This window comes from Lepidochelys kempii, chromosome 8, assembly GCF_965140265.1.
Source record: "Lepidochelys kempii isolate rLepKem1 chromosome 8, rLepKem1.hap2, whole genome shotgun sequence".
In the NCBI taxonomy this organism is placed as follows: Eukaryota; Metazoa; Chordata; order Testudines; family Cheloniidae; genus Lepidochelys; species Lepidochelys kempii.
Window position 1 is genome coordinate 1042990 of NC_133263.1, and position 24170 is coordinate 1067159.

Below are 24170 nucleotides of genomic sequence, written 5' to 3' on the forward strand. Positions count from 1 at the left end.
CTCTCTAGGCAGGCCTGGAGGACCCACTTTCACCACTCCTTGATCTCTGGACAGTTTGGACGCTTACAGGGAAGTGTGCTTCGCTTACAGGGAAGTGTGCCAAATGCAAAGCGGAGATCCCAAGAGACAATCTGGGTACCCTGGAAAGACTTTTGGGGAACAGGCAGTTCATTACATCACTGTCACCATTTGGAGTTAAAAGAAAAAGGAGGACTCGTGGCACCTTAGAGACTAACCAATTCATTCGAGCATGAGCTTTCGTGAGCTACAGCTCACTTCATCAGATGCATACTGTGGAAAGTACAGAAGACGTTTTTATGCACACAAACCATGAAAAAATGGGTGATTATCACTACAAAAGGTGTTCTCTCCCCCCACCCCACTCTCTTGCTGGTAATAGCTCATGTAAAGTGATCACTCTCCTTACAATAAGAAAAGGAGTACTTGTGGCACCTTAGAGACCAACCAATCCATCTGAGCACAAGCCCTCGCGAGCCACATTGTTAACCTATCCAACTATACTCTTAGCCCAGCAGAAGCAGCTGTCCTATCTCAGGGCCTCTCCTTCTGCCCCTCCACCCCCACGAACATGATACAGTTCTGTGATGACCTAGAATCCTATTTTGACATCTCCGACTCAAGGAATATTTCCAACACACCTCTGAACAACATACTAATCCACAGAGACCTCCCTACCAACATTACAAAAAGAAGGATTCTAGGTGGACTCCTCCTGAAGGTCGAGACAGCAGACTGGACTTCTACATAGAGTGCTTCCGCCGATGTGCACGGGCTGAAATTGTGGAAAAGCAGCATCACTTGCCCCACAACCTCAGCCGTGCAGAACACAATGCCATCCACAGCCTCAGAAACAACTCTGACATCATAATCAAAAAGGCTGACAAAGGAGGTGCTGTTGTCATCATGAATAGGTCGGAATATGAACAAGAGACTGCTCGGCAGCTCTCCAGCACCACTTTCTACAAGCCATTACCCTGTGATCCCACTGAGAGTTACCAAAAGCAACTACAGCATTTGCTCAAGAAACTTCCTGAAAAAGCACAAGATCAAATCCGCACAGACACACCCCTGGAACCCCGACCTGGGATATTCTATCTACTACCCAAGATCCATAAACCTGGAAACCCTGGGCGCCCCATCACCTCAGACATTGGCACCCTGACAGCAGGATTGTCTGGCTATGTAGACTCCCTCCTCAGGCCCTACGCTACCAGCACTCCCAGCGACCTTCAAGACACCACTGACTTCCTGAGGAAACTTCAATCCATCGGTGATCTTCCTGAAAACACCATCCTGGCCATTATGGATGTAGAAGCCCTCTACACCAACATTCCACACAAAGATGGACTACAAGCCGTCAAGAACACTATCCCCGATAATGTCACGGCTAACCTGGTGGCTGAACTTTGTGACTTTGTCCTTACCCATTAACTATTTTACATTTGGGGACAATGTATACCTTTAGATCAGCAGCACTGCTATGGGTACCCGCATGGCCCCACAGTATGCCAACATTTTTATGGCTGATTTAGAACAACGCTTCCTCAGCTCTCGTCCCCTAACGCCCCTACTCTACTTGCGCTATATTGATGACATCTTCATCATCTGGACCCATGGAAAAGATGCTCTTGAGAAATTCCACCATGATTTCAACAATTTCCATCCCACCATCAACCTCAGCCTGGTCCAGTCCACACAAGTGATCCACTTCCTGGACATACAGTGCTAATAAACAATGGTCACATAAACACCACCCTATACCGGAAACCTACTGACCGCTATTCCTACCTACATGCCTCCAGCTTTCACCCTGACCACACCACACGATCCATTGTCTACAGCCAAGCTCTGCGATACAACCGCATTTGCTCCAACCCCTCAGACAGAGACAAACACCTACAAGATCTCTATCAAGCATCCTTACAACTACAATACGCACCTACTGAAATGAAGAAACAGATTGATAGAGCCAGAAGAGTACCCAGAAGTCACCTACTACAGGACAGGCCTAACAAAGAAAATAACAGAAAGCCACTAGCCGTCACCTTCAGCCCCCAACTAAAACCCCTCCAACGCATTATTAAGGATCTACAACCTATCCTGAAGGATGACCCAACACTCTCACAAATCTTGGGAGACAGGCCAGTCTTTGCCTACAGACAGCCCCCCAACCTGAAGCAAATACTCACCAGCAACCACACACCACACAACAGAACCACTAACCCAGGAACCTATCCTTGCAACAAAGCCCGTTGCCAACTGTGCCCACATATCTATTCAGGGGACACCATCACAGGGCCTAATAACATCAGCCACACTATCAGAGGCTCGTTCACCTGCAGATCCACCAATGTGATATATGCCATCATGTGCCAGCAATGCCCCTCTGCCATGTACATTGGTCAAACTAGACAGTCTCTATGTAAAAGAATAAATGGACACAAATCAGATGTCAAGAATTAGAACATTCATAAACTAGTCGGAGAACACTTCAATCTCTCTGGTCACGCGATTACAGACATGAAAGTTGCGATATTACAACAGAAAAACTTCAAATCCAGACTCCAGTGAGAGACTGCTGAATTGGATTTCATTTGCAAATTGGATACAATTAACTTAGGCTTGAATAGAGACTGGGAGTGGCTAAGTCATTATGCAAAGTAACCTATTTCCCCTTGTTTTTTCCTACCCCTCCCCCCCCACTCCTCAGACGTTCCTGTTAAACCCTGGATTTGTGCTGAAATGGCCCACCTTGATTATCATACACATTGGAAGGAGAGGTTTCAGAGTAACAGCCGTGTTAGTCTGTATTCGCAAAAAGAAAAGGAGTACTTGTGGCACCTTAGAGACTGACCAGTTTGTTTGAGCACGAGCTTTCGTGGGCTACAGCTCACTTCATCGGATGAAGTGAGCTGTGGCTCACGAGGGCTTGTGCTCAGATGGATTGGTTGGTCTCTAAGGTGCCACAAGTACTTCTCTTCTTATTGTAAGGAGAATGATCACTTTACGTAAGCTATTACCAGCAGGAGAGTGGCGTGGGGGGAGAGAAAACCTTTTGTAGTGATAATCACCCATTTTTTCATGGTTTGTGTGTATAAAAACGTCTTCTGTACTTTCCACAGTATGCATCCAATGAAGTGAGCTGTAGCTCACGAAAGCTTATGCTCAAATAAATTGGTTAGTCTCTAAGGTGCCACAAGTACTCCTTTTCTTTTTGCAAATACAGACTAACACGGCTGTTACTCTGAAACCTGTCATTTGGAGTTACAAACCGACTCACCTGTACGCATATTTTACCTGCTTTAACCGCTCTGTAACTCATCTGTCTGGGTGGCAAGACAGACTGGAGAGTCTAAGGGCACTATCTGTGACTCCATGGTAAGTGACTCCATGTTTAGTGATCCAGGAGTTCACATTTGTCACTGGCTTGGTGAAATCTAAATTATAGAACATACTACCAGTTTGGGGTGTCTGCCCTTGTTTTCTGACCATCTGCCCTGAGGTAGGCACTCACAGTTGTGAGTTACTCCAGACAGCATGACAGATACATCTAGATACACGTCCATAGTCTCTGAGCAGAGACAGAGGGCCCCACGGATCTATCTGCGAAGGAAACAGCCTAGGTGACTTCCTAAATTGCTTGGTTCTATCTAAGTAGAAGGCCAATGTGCTTCTAACATACACAGGAAGTACACAGGATTCCTTTAGAGAACTACATGGCTTCATGAAAAATACTGGTAGATGAATGGATTGATTAAAGTGAAACTCCAAAAGAACATTAGGTAAGAATTTAGAGTGTGGAAGTAGAGATCTTGTCCTTTAAGGACACCATAAAGGGGGGGATCTGCCATCAAGGCTCCAATCTCCCCAAGCCTACGCATCCTATCTGTGATGCTTAAACAAGGTCCGCAGATATAAAGCAGATATCTGCAGATTTGCAGGACTCTAGATATAAAATTTGGATCCGCATCCATCCATGAGCTGCAAAAATGGTTCATGGATGCAAATATCCACAGGTATAAAGCAGATATCCACAGATTTCCAGGGCTCTACAGATCTGGAGACTGGTTTTCTGAGTTGTCCATGAGTCCTGAGTTGTGAGGACACTCAGGTGCACTACCCATCCCAACAATGATGCCTCTGTTGTTAAAGTCACTGATGGGGCTTGGCGACAGAAAGGATCAGCTGCACAGACGCAGAGTTGATCCTTCACCAGTCGAGGGAGTCCCTCCCCTTATAGAGAAACTTTCACCTGTCTGTCCAGGGTGCATCTGACTGGAGAACAAGTCGTTCTGAGCCAGCCCTGGGAGCAATGGAGGCATAGCCTTGCATGATCGGTCACAAAGGTGCAAGCTGCCACGTGTCCCAGGAGCTGAAGACAGTTCCTTATTGCAGTTTGAGGGCTTCCCTGAATTGCCCATATCAGACCTGACAAGGTTACAGATCTGTCTAAAGGAAGATAGGCTCTGGCCATCAAGGAGTCCAGATATGTCCCTATAAAGTGTATCTCCTGTACAGGGATTAATGTGGACTATTTTCACCATCCTGAACTTCTGAGGCTTTACAAACTTGTTGAGAAGCCTTAGATCTGAGATCAGTTTCCACCCTTCATCCTTCTTTGGCAGAAGGAAAAACTGAGTCGAATCCCTTACCCTTGAGGGGAGGAGGAGGAGGAACCGACTCTATCGCTGCTAATCAAAGGAGAGAGAGTTCACTTCTCGTCTCAATAAAAGCTCATGAGGGGGTCCCTGAGAGGGACAGGGAAGGGAGGTGGAAGAGAGGGAGTGACGTAAAATGGATGGTATAGCCCAACGTTATGACCTTGTTGACCCACTTGTCTGTAGTGATCTGCCTCCAAGCATGGAGGAAATAGGCAAGGTGGTCTCTAAAGCAGAGGATGTGGGCCAATGGATGTAGATTTATCCAGAGGTGCAGGAGGATACAAACCCTCGATTGACCCATCAAAACTGTTGCTTCAAAGATGATTGGGTGGACATGGAGGGCGGTTGGGCGGTCCTCTCTCTCTGAAATCTGTCTCTCTTTCCGAGGGATTCGGTGGATCTGTTGAACCCAGAACACGGAGCAGGACGCAATCTCTGGGCAGTCTGTGACCTACTAAACCTTTTCTTATTTGTAGGTGTGTATGTGCCCAGGAACCATAAAGTAGCCTAGAGTCCTTCAGTGCGTGCAAGGACTCACCCGTGGTCTCCCAGAACAGTTTACGACTGTCAAAGGGGAGGTCCACCACATGGTTCTGCACTTCACTCAGAAACTAACCACCGCCGAGGAGATGGACCTGGCAGCTGTCTCCACAGCATCTAAGGGTGCCTGAAGAGCAGTTCTGGCCACCCACTGGCCTTCTGAGATAATGGACTGGAATTGCTTTGTGTTCTCATGGAAGATGTTCAATAAAAGCAGGGAATCAGTTATGATTTGTACAGTTATATTTGGACATGACCACCTGAGAGTTGTGATCCTGAACTGCGAGGTTGCTGGTGAACAGGCCTTTCGCCCAAAGAGATCCAGGCTTTTTTGGTCCTCGTCATAAGGGGTAGACAGGCTACATCTACACTGGAAACGCCAGAGGTGCCGCTGTCGTGCTTCTGGTGAAGATGCTCTAAACCAACGGGAGAGAGCACTCCTGTCAGCTTAATTACTCCTCCTCCCATGAGAGGCAGTAGCTATGTTGGCAGAAGCACCTCTCCCATGGATGTACCACTGTCTACACCGGCGCTTAGGTTGGTATAACTTATGTCGCTCAGGGGTGTGGATTATTAACACCCCTGAGCGAAGTAAGTTATACCAACGTAAGTTCTAGTGTAAACAAGGTCTCAGAGGAGTGCTGCCTACCCTGCTCATTTACCACATCTGCCATCAGGGAGTCAGGAGGCAGGTGAGAGAACAAAAAGTCAGAATCCTTAGGGGGTACATAATACTTCTTATCCGCCATTTACACATGGGTGGAATAGGGACAGGTGTTTGCCACACTGCCTTAGCTGGATCCGGAGCACCTCACTGATGGGTAATGCCACTTTGAAGGGTGCTGCTGACTGCCAGATATCCAACAGTGTGCGCTGTAAATCCTTGACCTCTCTGAGTGGAATCTGAAAGGGGTCAGCTACCCTCTTTATGGAGCGTTGAAACTGCTGAAAATCACCTGTCATGGATGGCAGCCAGAGGCATAATAACCACCTCATCCAGAGAAGAGAATGAGATAGGTGTTTGAGGGGTGGTCTCCTTATACGCCCTGACCTCCCGCTCCTCAGTCATCTCCTCCTGAAGGGGGCTGGCCAGGAGGAGAGAGCTGTCTGACTCTACCCTCCCCCATGAGATGGTACCGTGTTCTGGCAAATGGTTGGGGTCCCAATATGGCCATTGAGGGGGCCCATGCAGGAGTGTGGGTGGCATGCAGGGTTGGTTCCATCACCCTTGATAACGAGCCTGATCTTCCCTAAGACTTCCAGAGAATGGGTTCCTGTAGCGATATGCTGTAGAACCCAGAACAGAAATAAAGGAGACTGACTGGAAGTCTCCTTCATCCTCCTCCTCCTTGTTCAACAGAGAAGCACCCGCGAAAAATGGTGGAGTCCTGCAATACCAGAGGATGGTAGTCCAGACACTCAGTACCCATGTGGAGTGGGGACTCCAATTCATCCATTATCCAGAGGTCCTTCGTCTATCTGAACTCCTGCGGTACTGAACAGGGGATTGGTTCAAATGCAGTAGTTGAGGCCATGGTTGCCAAAGCCAACAGTGCCATCTATGGTGGGCACACCAATGGCATCTGGCACCACTGCCTACTCGGTGCCGAGGGTGCTGTATGTATGGGTCCCGATGGCTGGCCTGAACTCGACAGTGCCATTCCAGAGTGCCTATGCTTCCCATCCTTGCTGGTAGAAGGTACCGAGACCCTACTGGAGCCATGTCTCTCCTTCGTGCTCTGGGACTTGGCAGCCTCACATGTACCAGAGGAGTTGCCCTTCGACACAACAGTACCAAGTCGAGTGGTCAAGGCTTTGGAGACAGTAAATGTCTCTGGGGATCTGGTCTTTTTCAGAGCTGGCTCCTCAAGGTGAGAGTCTGCATTCCTCTTTTTGGAAGCCTTCCCTGAAGGCTCCAAATCCTTCTCTTTCCTAGGGGAAGCCAGCGCCGAGGTAGAAGGGTCACTGGATCTGTCCAGAGAAGACGTACAGGGATGGGGGTCTCCTGACCTGACTCACAAGCAGCTGAAAGGAGCATTCCCTCTGTAGCAGGCTGAGTTTAATCTTCCTGTGTTTCCTTGCCCTGGACCTGAGGGCAAGGAGAGGTTGCACTTCTGGGAGACGTGGGACTCCCCCAAGCAATGGACACACTCAGCGTGGCCGTCACTCACAGGTAAGGCCTCTTGGCGGAAGAGGTAGCATTTGAAACCTGGCGAGCCACGAAACCACGAAAACAAGATTCCCAGAAGGGAAACAGACAACAAAACAATCCTTTCAATACTTATCTAATTTGCTAGCTATAAACCATAAAAACTATTGTACCCACTCCAGAAATATTAGAAAAGCCGAGGGATGCTTCAGGCAGACACGCGAGTGCCCACTCTCAGGCCGAGGCGGCTGAGAAGGAACTGAGGGTGGGTCACCTCTGCACTTCTCAGTGCCTAGCACAAGGAGGCGCGTGTCGGCTGAATGGACACTGCGAGCTGAAAATCTCTGGCTCAAAATCCTAAGATGCGGCTCTGCACCTGCAGCGGAGCGCCCAGGGGGACACCAGGCGAAGAAGAATCTCGGTTCTGACAATACACTGGGTCTCTGTCTTCACTCGAAAGAGAGCTACATGCGGTGTGATAAGCCAAGTGCTGGTCCTTAGCTGACTCTGGTGTGTGTGGTTCCTCTGGGGACAGCAGGCCTGGTGTGCTGGGGCCGGACGCTGCAGGGAATGCTTGGAGCACTCAGGGGTGCGGAGTGATCATCACGCCCGGTACCGAGCAGCAAGGCAGGTGGGTTCAGGGAGCCGATCCACAGCCACAGACAACCAGATACCCCTACAGAAAGTCACAACCCCAGCCTTGCTGCACCCCAACCTCCCAGCACCCCAGCCACCCTGCAGCCCCAGCTCTGCCACCTAAACCACCTGCACTCCAACCCACCTGTACACCTGTGCTCTGCCAGTTCACTCCAACACCCCAACCACCCTGCACCCCACAGGCCTCCCAAGGCACCCAACCCGCCTATACCCCCAGCTCTGCCAGTATACCCCAACCTGCCTGCACCTAGCCTCCTGCACCCCCAGCTCGCCAAGTGCACCCCAAAGTCCCTGCACCCCAGCTCTGCCAGCTCATCCAAATCACATTGCAACCAAACCTGCCTGCACCCCACAGCTCCGCCAGTAGAACCCGACTCTACTCCACACCCTCTGCATCTCCGTCTCTGCCACTGCACCCCAACCCCCTGTACTGCCTAGCTCTGACCCACCCCACGCCCCAAGCATCTTGCAGCCCTAGCTCTCCCCGGCACCCGAACTCCCCACACGCCAACCTGCCGGCACCCCCTAGCTCTGACCCACCCCACGCCCCAAGCATCTTGCAGCCCTAGCTCTCCCCGGCACCCGAACTCCCCACACGCCAACCTGCCGGCACCCCCTAGCTCTGACCCACCCCACGCCCCAAGCATCTTGCAGCCCTAGCTCTCCCCGGCACCCGAACTCCCCACACGCCAACCTGCCGGCACCCCCTAGCTCTGACCCACCCCACGCCCCAAGCATCTTGCAGCCCTAGCTCTCCCCGGCACCCGAACTCCCCACACGCCAACCTGCCGGCACCCCCTAGCTCTGACCCACCCCACGCCCCAAGCATCTTGCAGCCCTAGCTCTCCCCGGCACCCGAACTCCCCACACGCCAACCTGCCGGCACCCCCTAGCTCTGACCCACCCCACGCCCCAAGCATCTTACAGCCCTAGCTCTCCCCGGCACCCGAACTCCCCACACGCCAACCTGCCGGCACCCCCTAGCTCTGCCAGTGCACCCCTAATCCCTGCACCCTCAGCTCTGGAAATGCACCCCAACCCCCCTGCACCCCCACCCTCCTACATCCCCCACTCTGCCAGTGGACCCCAACCTGCCTGCACTCCACAGCTCTGCCAGTGCCTCCAACCCTGCACCTGAACCCCTCTGAAACCCACAGCTTTGCCAATTCACCCAAATCCCCTGCGGCCACAAAATCTTTGGGGGGAAATTAGCCATATGAACACTCCCTGGGAGGAGAGTGGTACTCAGGGGAAGAGGAGTGGGGGGACAGTGGGAGAGGGATTTGGGTCTGCATCAAGAGGAGGGGAGAAGTGGAGATGGGTAGTGAAGAGGGGAGGGAGATTGGGCAGTGGGAAAAGGGACGTGGACGTAAGTGGAAGCAGGCCTCAGGGGAAAGCAGGGACAGGGGCACCTTCAGCCCCACATACCCGTCTCCCTGTGTTTGCCTAGATCTGTCAGTCTCTTGCCCCTGTATGGTGGTCTAAGCCCCTCTCGCTGCCCTCCCATGTGTGTGCCAGGATCTGTGAGGCCCATGCTGGGCCCTTCTACAAGGAGTTGGATCATCCCCTTCCTACCCTCCTCATGTGAGCTGAATTCTGGGGGTGCTGGCCCTTCTGGGAGAGTCTGAGGCCCCCTCCGTGCCCCCCATGTGAGCCAGGATCTAGGGATGTCCTGCCCCTGTGGGTGGAGAGCTGAGAACAGGCAAACTTCATGCATATCACAGACTCTACAGCACTCAAATAGGGGGATGGGAGCCCACATCGAGGCAACATCTACGCTAGCGCTTTTGTCAGTCGGGGGAATGGGTGAAACCCGCACGCACACGCCTGACAGGAGGGTCACCAGCAGAAGTGCCAGTGTGGGCAGAGCTTTGGGCAGGAGCCACTCTCCCCCGACATAGTTGGCACCGCTCCTCGGGGGTGGTTTAACTATGTGGATGGGAGAGCTCTCTCCTGCCGGCATAGAGCGGCCACACAGGAGACCTTAGAGCCGCACAGCTGCAGCCCCACAGCTTTGCCACTGTCAGGCCTGTGCTTCAGACACTGTCTGAGTCAAATGAAGCAGTTCACATGTCTCAGAGCTGTCTCCAGGCTGTTCCATCCCCCTGTTCTCATTCAGCTGAGACCATCCCATTGAGATGAAGGGGCCACTTCACACCTCACAGAGCCACCTGTTCTGCAGAGGGGGGTCTAGAGATCAATGCTTCTAAGTGCTCTAAAATCCGCATGCTTGCACGGAGTTCCTTGAAATTCACTTTTCCTTGTGGGAGTGCAGGGTAGGGTGAGCGAACCACATTTGGATCCATTTTAGCCAGGGGCTACAGAGATACAAGCCCAGAAAAAGACAGTCACTTTTCAAAAAGTTTCTAGGTGAGTTTTTTTGGTGTGGAGCTAGAAATCAAACTATTACTGTGGTGCCAGGTCAAAATGGTCTGTCAGTCAACGTTTACCCCAGGCAGTGCCTGGCACCCACTACGTCTTCGGGGTCCCAAACTGTGACTGCCATTTAAGGACATGTTCTCTTTGCGTGCGCAGACATGCAGCCCAGGAAGATTACAATAAAGAAAAAAGTGTGAGGGTTTCTACGTAGCCACTTTGTTCTCGCCTGTGTAGCTTGAGGGAGACGCCATTGCCCCATGGACAGCCCACCACTGATGCGTCTAGTCCCACCTCTGCACACCTGTGCTGGTGCCTGCTCCCGGGCCTAGAGGAAAGGGGGCACAGGCCCCCCTTTTTCTTCCCTTTTTCCCTTTAACAGTGTAGGATGGAATCCCCTGGGGGAGTGTGACTGGGCTGTAAAAGGAGCTTTCAGCAACTGTGTGGTTGTCAGTGAAAAGGTGGGTGTGTGTTAATGGGGTAAACTGCAGCCCTGCTGGAAAAGGGCAGAGCTAAGGTTGCCTGGTGTTACTGTGGTGACAGAAAAACACCTGTTGGCGTACGCGGCGTCTACACTAGGGCTCTGTTGTCCAGCTGTATCAGTAAAGTTGTGAAGCGCAGAGAAGGCCTTACGCTGGCTGCTGCAGACAAGGATTAGCCGTAATCTCTCAAAGCGCAGCTACTATGAGGAAAACTATTCTCTTTCCTAAGCCACCAACCGTTCTTTTGCCAAACCTCCAGCGTGGTTATGGACCGGTGAAAAGGTCACAGCACATACAGTTTTCTCAGCCTTCCTAACAGCCAACCTTTGTCTGATACCATAGAAAGCAGAATAGCTTCCATGTGTGTATTCTTCACAACATGACCCGTTTACTCAGCACCACCACTCCATGGGGGATCACACAGCATTCTCTGCGCTCCACTATACACAACAGATCTTCAGCTCCTTGGTCTGATGTCCTTCAGGGCATACTGCAAAGCCTATGCATCTCCCCAGAGGGAAGGCTAGAGTCGGGTAGGTGAGCGGTGGGGAAAGGCTGGGATGGAGTTAGGCTTCACTGTGGACATTGGTCTAATTTGTAACTTATCAGCACACCTGTCCTTGCAGCTAGAGCTCTCCTACTCAACGCAGCTCTCACCCGTGCCCATGGAGGCCACCTAAGCAGCCCTCCCCCGCCCACCCTCCTTTCTGCCTCCCTCGCTCATGAACACCTCCATGCGCTATCTGGAAGGCTACAATTTAGTCAAGGGTATTTTTAGTAAAAGTCATGGGCAGGTCATGGGCAATAAACAAAAATTCACGGCCCCGTGACCTGTCCATGACTTATACTATAAATACCCCTAACTAAACCTTGGGGAGGAGGGGCCGCTGCTGGGGGGTGCCCAGGGGCCAGTGGCACCAGCTGCCAGAAGCTGCTGGAACAGCGGCTGCTCCAGTCGCCTTGGGGACCACTGCTTGGTGGCACCGGTGCCAGCTGCCCAGAGTAGAGGCCAGAGCGGCTGGCCCTGGGGTCAGCCACACTGGCTGCTGCAGAAGTCACAGAGATCATGGAAAATCATGGAATCCATGACTTCCGCAACCTCCATGACTGACACGGAGTCCTAGTTATCTGCAAAGACCCTCTGGCCTCTTTGCCGAGCCCTCTCCCTCACCTTGTTCCAGGCCCCCCTACCATTTCACCGTAACAATATGAGGGGGTGTTCACATGGTAAAAAGACCACCAAATCATCAGGACACGGATGCCCCTCGAGCAACCTCGAGACTTTCTCACTCATGTCTCCCCCTTTGCCCGTTTGTGACTGTTTCCTGTGCCATTGGTGATTTACATGTCACCACCTCGGGGTGGGGATTACACCTGTGTTTTTGTGAAACACCAACACACTGCTGGGTGCTCAGAAACTATGTCACAACAAACAGAGGATTCAATGAATTACTTAAGATGTCACCACTTTTGAGACGGGACCTTCACCGGGTCACCAGTGTATTATACACTTGTTGAGCCTCTCTCATCTTCCATGCCCAGTGGGGCAGCAGCTGCCTGTCTCTGTTTTGTACAGTGGCACGCATGGATGACAATCAGGAAATAACGACTAATATAAAAAGGGCACGCGGCAGAGTAAACCTACATGAACAGTAAACAACACAGCAAAATTAGTGGAAAGTAAACTCAAATTCTAAAATTCTTCCAGTTATAATTGAGGGTGGTTTTGTAACACTGGCTGCTGGATCAGATTCCTGCCCCAGTCTGACACACAATGCAGTTTAGTGGATCAGGTCTTTTCAAGGGAGGACAAAATAAATTCAGATTTTATTTTCACTGCCACCAAATAACCTTTATTTGAAGGTGTTTTAATTTACAGTTGCTCCCTGGATGATGAAGACAGTTGTGTTGGACTCTATTCCCCCCTCAGTCCCCTGATATACTACTACTCTTATTTTAAATAAAGCTGTCTGCACAAGGTGGCGGAGAAAACAGACAATTTTATTTAGAGTCTAATGCTAGTAATGGGCTAAATACAAATATAGAAAAATAGAAAAGGAAAACCAAATCAGGCTTGAAACAGAAGTTACTTGTAAAATCTTTACATACAGGAATTAAAACTCTAGTAGTATACTGAATTGTAAGTGATAAACACAACAAAACCATAGAGGTTCCTCTGCCCTTGTCTCTGCATTAGCACTGGCGATGCTATCCCTTGTCAAAGTTGTAGTTTGATGGATTATCCATTCCCAGGGACGGGCCCCTGAGCCTTTGACCTAAGCACTCGGCTGTCCACTCCACACACTAACCACATCAGAGTTCCATCCAGGCTACCGTAAAGCTCTGTTTTACTCTGAAAAGTGACTGTGTAAAATTGGCCTAGTGGAGGTTCCATGTTCATTGTGTCTCAATGACTCTCTATTAAATTTTCTTAGGTTAATGCTGCTTTCCTAAGGGCCAAAACTGTAAGATTCATAGACTCCAAGGCCAGAAGGGACAATTATGTGGACCTCCAGCAGAACAGAGGCAAGACAACTTTCCCAAAATAATTCCTAGACCAGATCTTCTAGAAAAAACATCCGGTCTTGATTTAAAATCGCCAGTGATGGAGAATCCACCATAACCCTTGGAAAATTGTTCCAATGGGTAATTACACTCATTGTTAAAAATTTGCCCCTTATTTCCAGTCTGAATTTGTCTAGCTTTAGCTTCCAGCCATTGGATCATGTTATCCCTTTCTCTGGTAGACTGAAGAACCCATTATTTAAAAAATACCTGTTCCCTATGTAGATACTTCTAGACTGTAAATAAGTTATCCCTTAACCTTCTCTTTGTTAAGATCAATAAATTGAGCTCCTTGAGTCTGTCACTATAAGGTATGTCTTCTGGTCATTCACTCATTCTTGTGACTCTGCTCTGAACCCTCTCCAATTTATCAACATCCTTCTTGAATTATGGACACCAGAACTGGACACAGTAGTAAAACAGTGGTCTTACCAGTTCCAAATACAAAAATAAAATAACCTCTCTACTCCAGTTGGAGACTCCCATTTATGCATCCCAGGATCGCATTAGCCCTTTTGGCCACAGTGTCGCACTGGGAGCTCATGTTCAGCTATTTATCCACCATGACCCCCAAACCCTTGTCAATCACTGCTTCCCAGGAGAGAGTCCCTCATATGTAAGAATGTTCTATGTTCTTTGTTCCTAGATACACGTTTCTAACCATATTAAAATGTCTATTGTTTGCCTGCACCCAGCTTACGCAGGGATCCAGAGCACTCTGTACCAGTGACCTGTACTCTTCATTATTTTCCACTCCCCCAACGTGTGTGTCATCTGCAAACTTCACTGATGATGATTTTGTTTTCTTCCAGGTCATTAATACAAATGTTAAATAGCATAGAGACAAGAACTGATCCTTGCAGGATGCTGCTAGAGACGCACCCATTCAATGATAATTCCCCATTTACAGTTACATTTTGAGACCTATCAGTTAGCCAGCTTTTAAGCCATTTAACGTGCACTACATGTTCGTTTTATATTTTTCTTCAATCAAAATGTCATGTGGTACCAAATCAAATGCCTTACAGCTTGCTCTTGGTCCTGAAAGTCAAGCCGGGTTCCTTCTGGTTCATGCATCACCAACAGAAATATGAGTCTGACGACAAAACTCTACCTCAGCTACACCTAAGCAACTCCACTGAATTTCCTCAGGTGTTGTAAAACTTTTCAGAACTATTGAATGATGGGAGCCCCTGAAGACCCCATGAGCTCGTGTACATTCCATCTCTCTGCAGATACCTCCCTCCTGCTTCCCAGACCACCTCACCTGAGCTGAAGCTTCCATCTACCCACGGTCTTCCGGATCTAATTCAGCCTGCGCCTCCCACGTGGTTCTCTCCTTCCTGCTCCTCACCTCATAGACAATATGAATGTCAACACAGCAACATTCATTCCAAAATAGCCTGTGGGTGAGGAACTCCACAAGCTTCCTAATTAACCCCTTGTAATAGTTAATTAGCTCCCACCCTAAAAAACAGGTGGGGCATTAGCCCTTGTTGAGACCAACAGAACAAAGCAAATGTGGTCGCTAGGCTCAACTGTGAGAGAGAAAATGAGCCAAAAACAAATTGTTCAAAGAGCAGAACCTGGTTTTCCTCCAGACTTTCTGGAAGCGACCTACACAGTGTAAGAGTAAGTTGTAACCTTTCAGGGAGAGCCTGGAGGTGAAAACCGGCTTATAAAGAGACAGACACTCACTTCTCCCTTCACTATGGAGACGCTAATCTCTCTCCAAAATATACTTCAGCTTTTAGACCAATATGTCAAATAAATCATCATGTAATCAAACCACCTCTCTCTACTCCGCACTTTATTGGGAGATATCTAAGAACACAACATCACACGTTGAGTGCAGTTAGGTGCCCTCAATGTTCCATTTAGACCACTCAATAACATGATTTATATTTTTAACTTAAAGGATGACAGAATGCACACACACACACAGCCACACATGCACACACACACTCTTAGGTGTAAATCGAACTCCTTACCTTGTGAAGAGAACTCAGACTGGGAAGCAAAACGGCAAAGCTCTGATTCTGAATGCATCACATCATTGTTTGGCTTATCACATACATTCAAACTTTTCACAACTAAGTCTAAGTGATTCTCCCAGTCCTGGTCTGTCAGGTCTCCCTCAAGCCCCGGGGAAAGGGTGGGAGGCCTGTGCTCCAGGCACTCCTTTCCCTTTAGTGAAAAGTCACTAGAATTCAGGCCCCCAAAGGCGCCCCTGGAGCTCTCTTCTTCCCTAGATCTATGGACGTGCCGACTGGTTCTAGCACTGCTTTGGTTAAAACGCTGCCATCGCTTCTTGGGTGCTACATGGTTTACTACATCGTGAGACTCATCCCCCAGGGAGCTTTCGCTATTCAATTCCGAATCCAGCTCTAGGCCCTCACCATTTTCAGCAGAAGTGCAACTCTCAGTATTTTTATCAGGTTCAGGCCTCTTTCTGAAACGATCTAAATTATCATCAGATGAACACGCAGAGTCTTCATCAGTGGAGTGTTCCATTAACTCAAGAGACTCTTTCCTTGCAGTTTCTTCTATTTCATTACCAATAAGACTAGTAACCAAGCCCTGCATATCCCTGCGTGGGAGGGATGCTTTCTCCGCTATATTACTGGAGACCTGATTTAGAGGCTTGCTCAGCCCTTCTAGTTTTAAATCCTTTCTGATTGATGTTGCATTATCTACTAGCTTGGATGACTGCTTAGATTGTGAACAGTTGTGTCTTGAGATGCACTTTGTGCCATTCGTACCAGAAAGAGCAGTATCCGTGGGCTCCCTTTTGTTAGTACTCCTCCCACTTATCTTGGCTGTAGCGCTGCACGAAAGAGAGGATTCACTGGCACCAGGTTTCTGACATGTTGCTTCCAGAACGCAATCCCCATTTTTTTCTAATTTGTAAGTGGATCCTTTTGCAGCCAAAGCCTTCAAGCCAGTTGCAGAATTACTTCCAGAGGAACTGCTCATGCCAGCATTTCGATACGGGACCATGTTCTGAGCTGACATCAGCTGCTGCTCTTTTGTCTTACTATCATGCATATCTTTCAACATCATTAGCAAGGTGCTGAATTTGTAGTCTGGCTCAATGGGCAAACGACTCTGCCCAGAGGCAGAAGAGAAGAGTAAGGGTGCTGTGGTCTTAGGTGCCCCATAGTCACTAGCTTCATCACCAAGGGACCTATAGGATAGCTCCTTCAGCTCTGAGAGGACATGCTTCACCACGGCAGTCTCTATTTCAGCAGAATCCCTGGCTCTCTCATGCACATTATTTAATGGTTCCTGACTATCAACTTTCCCACTTTTGGCAGGAGGACCAGTGAAACCTTTGGCGTCAGAAGAGCAGCAATTCATGCCACATTGCTCTTCTAGGAGAGGGGGTTCTGTCACAGCAGCACTCTCCTTGTGTTTGCTTCTTATACTTTTGAGCCGGGGCACTTTGATGTTTTTCAGGTGGAGATTCAGTTGATTTGTAATCCCAATGTGGGAGCTTTCCCGGCAAACACTCTGGCGTGTAAGGTCCTTATCTGAAAGGGAAAGATGGTCATTTCTTATAGCTGAAGTACACTCTAGAGCAATAACAGGCATCTCAGTGTCTGAGGCTGCTCCTTGGAGCTCCCCATCCACAGATTCAGCATCACTTCTGCCACCTGGAGGTCTGTGATCTCTAGATGACCTTTTCCTGGCTCTTCTGTTGCTGTTTTGTGACAGATACATGGAACATTTACTGTTTCCCCTCATCCCTGTAGAGAATTCCTTCTCTTCTTTATCTGCAGAGTCACTGATCTCCAGGGCGCTGCAAGCTGCTTCAGAACTTTGGTCCCCGGTATCTAGATCACTAGTTCCATCATCTGAGAAGGAAGTCAGCGAATCGGACTCAGTTTGCTTTTTTTCAATAGCAGCGTCAGCTGTAGAATAGTGTACCTGTAATTTGGAACTGCAAAGAATGCCTACGGGGCTTTTCTGTTTCTCTGTAGAGCTGCTGGAAAGCAAATCCACTTTCAGCGTGTCCCGTAGGGAGTCACCATGAGGGGCCTGATACTCCTGTTTCAAGGTTGTCTTTTCAAAACGTCTTTCTCCAAAAGAAGAGAGCAAGTAGTTTTCCACGGCACCATTGGATGCTGTTAGGCTGTTTGCTATCCGGCAAAGTTCGTGTGATGCATGTTTATCTGGCAGGTCCCCAGCAATCATGTTTCTAACTATGTTCTCTGGTGCCTTTCCTCCAATTTCCCTCCTAGATGGTTCCAGTCTGGTGCGGCTCTTTTTTACTCTAGTCCTTTTCCTGCTGTCAGAGCTCTTTTTCACTTGTGATTTAGTGCATGACCTTCCCTTCTCCCTGGCTGAGTGTTTGGAGTCAAATGCCAATGATTTAAAACAGCCATTCAGCTGCCTGTCCGGTTCCATTACAGGGCCATTAGCGCAGGATTCCAACAGCACATCCTCACTGTTCAGCTTGCTGGGATTCTGACTACACTTTTGATCCTCAGTCCCCTTGAGAAGGAATTCTTCCGCATGTCCAACACTGACTTCCCATTTCGCCATAAACCTCTGAGGAACCTGAATGTTTGAGAAAACACAAAGAGAGGTTACCATCAAATAAACATTTAGCAGAACCATAAAGTGAAACAACACATAAGAGATCCAAGTGTATCTAGTGTATGCAAAATGCAGCAGCAGTCTCCAGACAGGAGTCCAGCACCTCATGGCTAACATGGCTCCCGGACAGCACATCCATGGAGCACAAATGCATAGGACTCCAACTGAACCCAACTGAAATCGCTGCAGAACTGCTTGGATCACAATACTAGTAAATTAGTGTCCTGTGTGCTTTCCTAGTGCTATTGAAGCTTCTGTAATAGCAGCCCTATGGGGTTCTGTAATGTGTGTCATACCAACACTCTCAAGCCTGAATCATGTCCGACATCCTTCTTCCAGTAAAAGAGGGAGGCGTGCAATTCCCCCGAACCTGTCACTACTGACAAAAGGGGTCCCTGACGGTACTGGCCTTCCTCAGGGACTGAATGCACTGGCCTCCCAGCATGCACCTAATGCAGCAACCTGGACAGCAGCTATCAGGAAGGAGAATCCGACACTGGCCCCCTGTGTGGCAGAGCAGAGCACCGACCACTGGGCCATCAGAGGGGCCTCAGCATGCATCTCTCTAAAACATGCCATAAAAAAAGCCCTGGTTTGCTCTGTCCTGACCCTTCTTGCTTCCATTTATTTCACACTACATTTCAACTTGTTCTCCCCACAGCATCCCCCTTCTCTGCCACCCCACGTACAAAGCCACCGCTTTCACGGGGATTTACCTCACACAAACCCAGACACACACTGCTGTTGCTTCTGCTCAGAAGGCTCCCAGGATCCATACTGAGTTTTGTACCCTTCACACAGAAAGAGGTGCCCAGGGCACTGGATAGGCTTTTTAAAGAAGCCTGGCTTTCCATCAGGGTTTGTTGCTCTTAGCGACGACAAACTGTAGGTTTTCGTTACTACTCCTGAACCAAAATGAATCCCAGCTCAGGGGAGCCGTTTGATTTCCCACCACTTTTCTTTTAAAGGGTGATCTACAGAATCTCAGCTGACTAAAGAATGGCAAATAACCCAATGTCACAAGGCAGCCAGATCCTCTGCAGCTCTGCGGGAGACCCTGGCGGGCGGCCCCCTCGCAGATACAAACCCAGAATGCGTCTGGTTTACACAGGTGCAGCTATGCCAGCACTGCACCCCAGCAATTCCAAGAACTGGACTCAAGCCACAGACCTCCCGAGTCTTGGGTGCACGGAGCTAACAGACACTAGGCTGGGAACAAAGGCAGAGGACGGCAAACGCTGAATGAAGACGAGAGGAATATCCCCCACACAAAAGGAACCAGGAGAAAGGAAGGCATGTGTATAAGAGTAGTGAATCCTCTGGTGCTTTTCACTACAATCACCCAATCACTTACACTGAGACAATTAGGTCTGTCCCCTAACAAAGCAGCCACTACTGTCAGCAGTTAAACTATCAGTATAAGATACAACTGCTTCCCTCTTGCAACCATCCAGTGGCCCTCTGTATTCCTTCACTTTAATAATGCTGAACTGGTGAATTTCTTCAGTCATCTTTATGGCAGGAAGCTTGTATTCTATTATATTGTACAAAGGCATGTCTGCTCCAGGGTTGTACCTTTGAAATAGAGGCTGCTTCATGAGCAGATGATGTGCTAGACTATGCAACTCCCTCCCAAAGTCTGATTGGTGAGGCACTTCGTAGGTCAAATCAGGAGGAACTCTATGTGCTTATACAACTTATTACAGAAGCAGGGTTCAAAACACTATTATTGTTTTTCTGCAGTGGTCTAATACAGAATGGAAGCATGATCTGTTCCTGAGTCAGCCAGGAGAGGTCACTGGAGAGCAAAGTAAGTTACTTCCAAATGCACACTTTTAATCATCATAACTGATATTTCACATCCATAGAACTGTTTCAGAGTAGCAGCCGTGTTAGTCTGTATTCGCAAAAAGAACAGGAGGACTAGTGGCACCTTAGAAACTAACCAATTGATTTGAGCATAAGCTTTCGTGAGCTACAGCTCACTTCATCCGAAGAAGCTCACGAAAGCTCATGCTCAAATCAATTGGTTAGTCTCTAAGGTGCCACAAGTCCTCCTGTTCTTTCTTCATAGAACTGTACTGTTGAATAAAACAGATAGATAGTGAATATGTCAAACAGTGACAGGGTGACAACTTCTCCATCTCTCCGAATGCTCTCGACAGTAACTTACAAACTACAGACCATGCCCTTAAATAGGAGCACGTCTGGAAACTCCTTGTGGCTTAAAAACTCTGATCATCACAGGAATTCTGCAAATCAATTTACCAGCTGCGCCCTCACAATTATCACTGCACAAAACCATTTTTAGGGTGCATTTCCAGACATACAAGTACAATTCGGCTGTGCAAACGCAAGCTACTTTTTAACCTCAGAAAAGAGTGAGCAAAGCAAGCTACCAAGAACAGAAGCTTTACCTTGTGCTTGTAGCCTTTTTCTTTTTGCTTCCCTCTTCTCCGAAGGACAGGTAGCTCTTCAAACTGATATCTGCCTTCAAAAAGTACAATAGCTTTTCCTGCAACCCAGGCTTTCTCAGAAGGATCTCCTAAGGCATCTACGTAGTACTCTCGATATGGTCTCCGATTGGAAACTATTTAAAGAAATTAAACAGGATTATTGTCTTGCTTAAAACAGCATACTAGTGTGGGAAAAGAAGCACAGAAAGTTTATTAATAGATTCTCCACACATTCTCCTAATAACATCTTCCCAAAATCCTAAACAAATGCCAGCTAGGGGAACTCCCAGTCAGAGAGTTGGTGGGTATGCTTTTGTCTTTAGTTTTCCTTGCTTTTAGTCTGTATGTTGCATCTTGGAGAGGAGTTTGCTGTTAAAAAGTTGATAGACAGTTTGCTTCCTCACTGGAGCAAAGACCTGGAGTTTGGTGAAAACAACCCAACCATCTCCCTCTGGACAGGAAATTAATATAAAGTGCAACAAACTTAATTTTAATCCTCTTAACGATCACACTGTCCAGTCCTCTAGATCAGCAGTTCTCAAACTTTAGCAACCCAAGGACCCCCATTTTGATTTAAAATTTTTCACGGACCCTCAAGCCCCCGCTCAGCCGCAGGCCACACTAGGGTAGCCAACTTTCTAATTGCGCAAAACCAAACACCCTTGCCCCCCCTTTCCTAAAGGCCCCACTCCTTCTCTGAGGCCCCACCCCCACTCACTCCAGCCCCCCTCCTCCACCCTCACTCACTTTTCACTGGGATGGGGCAGGTGCAGGAAGGGGTGAGGGCTCCAGCTGGGGGTGTGGGCTCTGGGGTGGAGCTTGGGGTGCAGGAGGGAGCTCCAGGCTGGGGCCAAGGGCTTTGAAGTGCAGAAGCAGGCTCAGGGCTGGTGCAGGGGGCTGAGATGTGGAAGAGGGTTCTGGCTACAGCTGGGGGCGCAGGCTCTGGGGTGGGGCCTGGGATGAAGGGCTCTGGGTGCAGGTGGGGGGCTCCCGGCTGGGGTGAGGGATTTGGAGTGTGGGAAGGGGCTCGGGGCTCCACCCTATTCCCAGAAGCGGCAGCCATGTCCAGCTCCATGGTGCATGGAGCGGCCAGGGAGGCCCCGCACGCTGCCCTCGCGTCCCCAGGCACCACCCCTGCAGCTCCCATTGGCCACTGTTCCCCAAAGTGCAGGAGGTGCTGGGAGGGAGGGGGAGGAGTTGTTCAGCATGATCTGCGCACCCCAGTTTGAGAAACGCTGCTCTAGATGGTTGTGAAAACTGCGGGTAGGTGGGATGGAGATACACAGAAACTAGATACTTTGGATTCATTCACACATTTCCTCCATCTCCCGAACCCCCAGAGAGAAGAGCCCTGCTGTCTCTGTGCTGGAATCTGGGAGAGAAAACCCCCAAACATCATCCTAGGCCTTAATTTCCAGCTTGTTCAGCAGATCATTGCCTGATACTGAACATCTATCCTGGACTCAGAACGGTGGCGACGACAGGTGTAGGAATCTAAGGAGCAGAACAACAAGGTGTTCCAGCTAGTCCTTACTCTGAGTGTGCATGCAATCTCTGAGATGTTGCGCAGTTGTACTGGATACCTGCATGCTCAGGGGGCACTGGGAGCCCCAGGCAAAGGCAGGACTCCACCACAAGCACGGATCTGGAAACTTGTGACTGCTTAAAAGGTGTTTTCTTGATAAGGGCATTCAGTGAGCTCAGCAGGGTGAAGGAATGAGAGGAATTGTAACGTTGGGCTACATGGCATGCTGAAAGGGAATCCTGTGTGCTTGTGAAAGGTGTTGGACTGAGGGCAATAGAACAAATGTTACAGGCCTCTTCCCCACACTGTCCCACCAGCACATCTCCACCCTGTTTCGCAGGGACCGCCACTACCGGTGACAGGGCAGTTCAGTCTCCATGGGCAATTCAGTCCTTGGCTTCTCTGCTGAGACTGCCAAGAGCAGTGCCACTCCCCACGGTGTTCTAGAGATATGGGCATCGAGGATTAGACTGAGACCACCCACTCACTTACCAGATAGGACACAGTACAGCACTCAGAACATGGTACAGCATAAAGACTTTTGGCAAATACTGACCTGACCTAGTGTCAGGCCAAAGAGAGGCAAAAGATTGCAACATATCCTATTCCCAATCCCTGAACCAGCCAGTCTCACTGAGGAGAGGAAAACCGCTTTAAACAAATCACTACGTCACAGACGAGACAAGCCCAGAGGTAAGTGATGGGTTTGAACCAACCTGCCTGGCTTTGAACAACCCAGTGTTTGTTTCCATAACAAGAGCAGGGAGTAACAGCCAGGTGGGAGAACTTGTACGTGTCAGAAGTAGGTGGACAATGCTGGAAATTCCATTTGCCCAATAGCATCAAAGACCTAAGGTTTAATTGGTGCCTAAAGTCGTTTAATTAGGGAAGGAGACAGAGCACAATGGGGCGGGGAGGGAAGGAACCAGGGAAAGAAAGATTTCTTCCACACCTGTTCTGATCTGAGCAGGAGCAGAATGTGCGGGGACGGCTGTGGTCTGAGATTATCTAGGACAAGCACATAACCAGCATATTACCTCCATTCCAAATTCGCATTTTAGAACATTTGCACACAGCTGTAAGCTGACTGGGAAACAACCATTCCCACTAGATGCAGCCAATAATGGAAAATGCCCATTACACGCTCTCAGGAGGTGTCACAGTAGCCAGAGTATGACATTTAAAAAAGAACGTAACGGTCACACCGGGTCAGCCCAATGGTCCACCCAGCTCAGTGTCCTGTCTGCCAACAGCAGCCAGTGCCAGACACCCAGAGGGAATGAACAGAACAGGCAATCACAGAGTGATCCATCCCCGCCATCCACTCCCAGCATCAGGCAGAGTCTTAGGGATACCCTGACCATCCTGGCTAATAGCGATTGATAAATCTATCCTGCAGGAATTTATCGAAATCTTTTTTGAGCCCATTTATGCTTTTGGCCTTCACAACATCCCCTGGCCATGAGTTCTTCACACAACGCACAGTCAGCCTGTGGAAGTGTTTCCTTCCGTTTCCCTCAAACCTGTTACCTATTCACTTCATTGGGTGACCCCAGGGTCTTGTGTTATCGGAAGGGGCAAATGACACTTTCTTTAAGTCATTCATGATTTATAGACCGCTCTCATCTCCCCCCGAGTCGTCTCTTTTCTAAGTTGAACAGGCCCAGTCTGTTTAATCTCTCCTCATGTGGAAGTTGTTCCATCTCCCTCATCATTTTTGTTGCCCTTCTCTATATTATTTCCAATTCTACAATATATTTTTGAGATGGGGCAAAGAGAACTCGCACAGTATTCAAGGTGTGAGTGTACCATGGATTTACGAAGTGGCGTTATTATATTTACTGTCTTCTTATCTCTTTCCTAATGGTTCCTAACATTCTCTAGCTGTTTTGACTGCTGCTGCACATTGAGTGAGTGTTTTCAGAGAACTATCCACAAGGACTTCAAGATCTCTTTCTTCGACCCATGTATAGTTGGGATGCATTCCAATGTGCATTACTTTCATAGAATCATAGGACTGGAAGGGACCTCAAGAGGTCATCAAGTCCAGTCCCCTGCACTCATGGCAGGATTTTTGTATTTATCAACACTGAATTTCATCTGCCATTTCATTGCCCAATCACCCAGTTTTGTGAG

General features: G+C 48.9%; 1 protein-coding gene across 11 annotated transcripts in view; it reads right to left on the minus strand.

Moving 5' to 3' along the window:
- The window catches only part of NSD1 (nuclear receptor binding SET domain protein 1), a 137641-nt gene that overhangs the window by 69712 nt on the left and 43759 nt on the right, over positions 1-24170 (minus strand). For 6 of the 11 annotated variants that reach the window (XM_073355106.1, XM_073355110.1, XM_073355104.1 and 3 more), the window contains exons 4-5: positions 20471-20643; positions 15443-18014 (exon numbers count right to left, since the gene is read on the minus strand). In XM_073355106.1, the coding sequence (XP_073211207.1) occupies positions 15443-18014; positions 20471-20643 (2745 nt within the window). The remainder of the gene's footprint in view (positions 1-15442; positions 18015-20470; positions 20644-24170) is intronic. The other 5 variants (XM_073355114.1, XM_073355112.1, XM_073355111.1 and 2 more) reach the window with 2 other exon arrangements.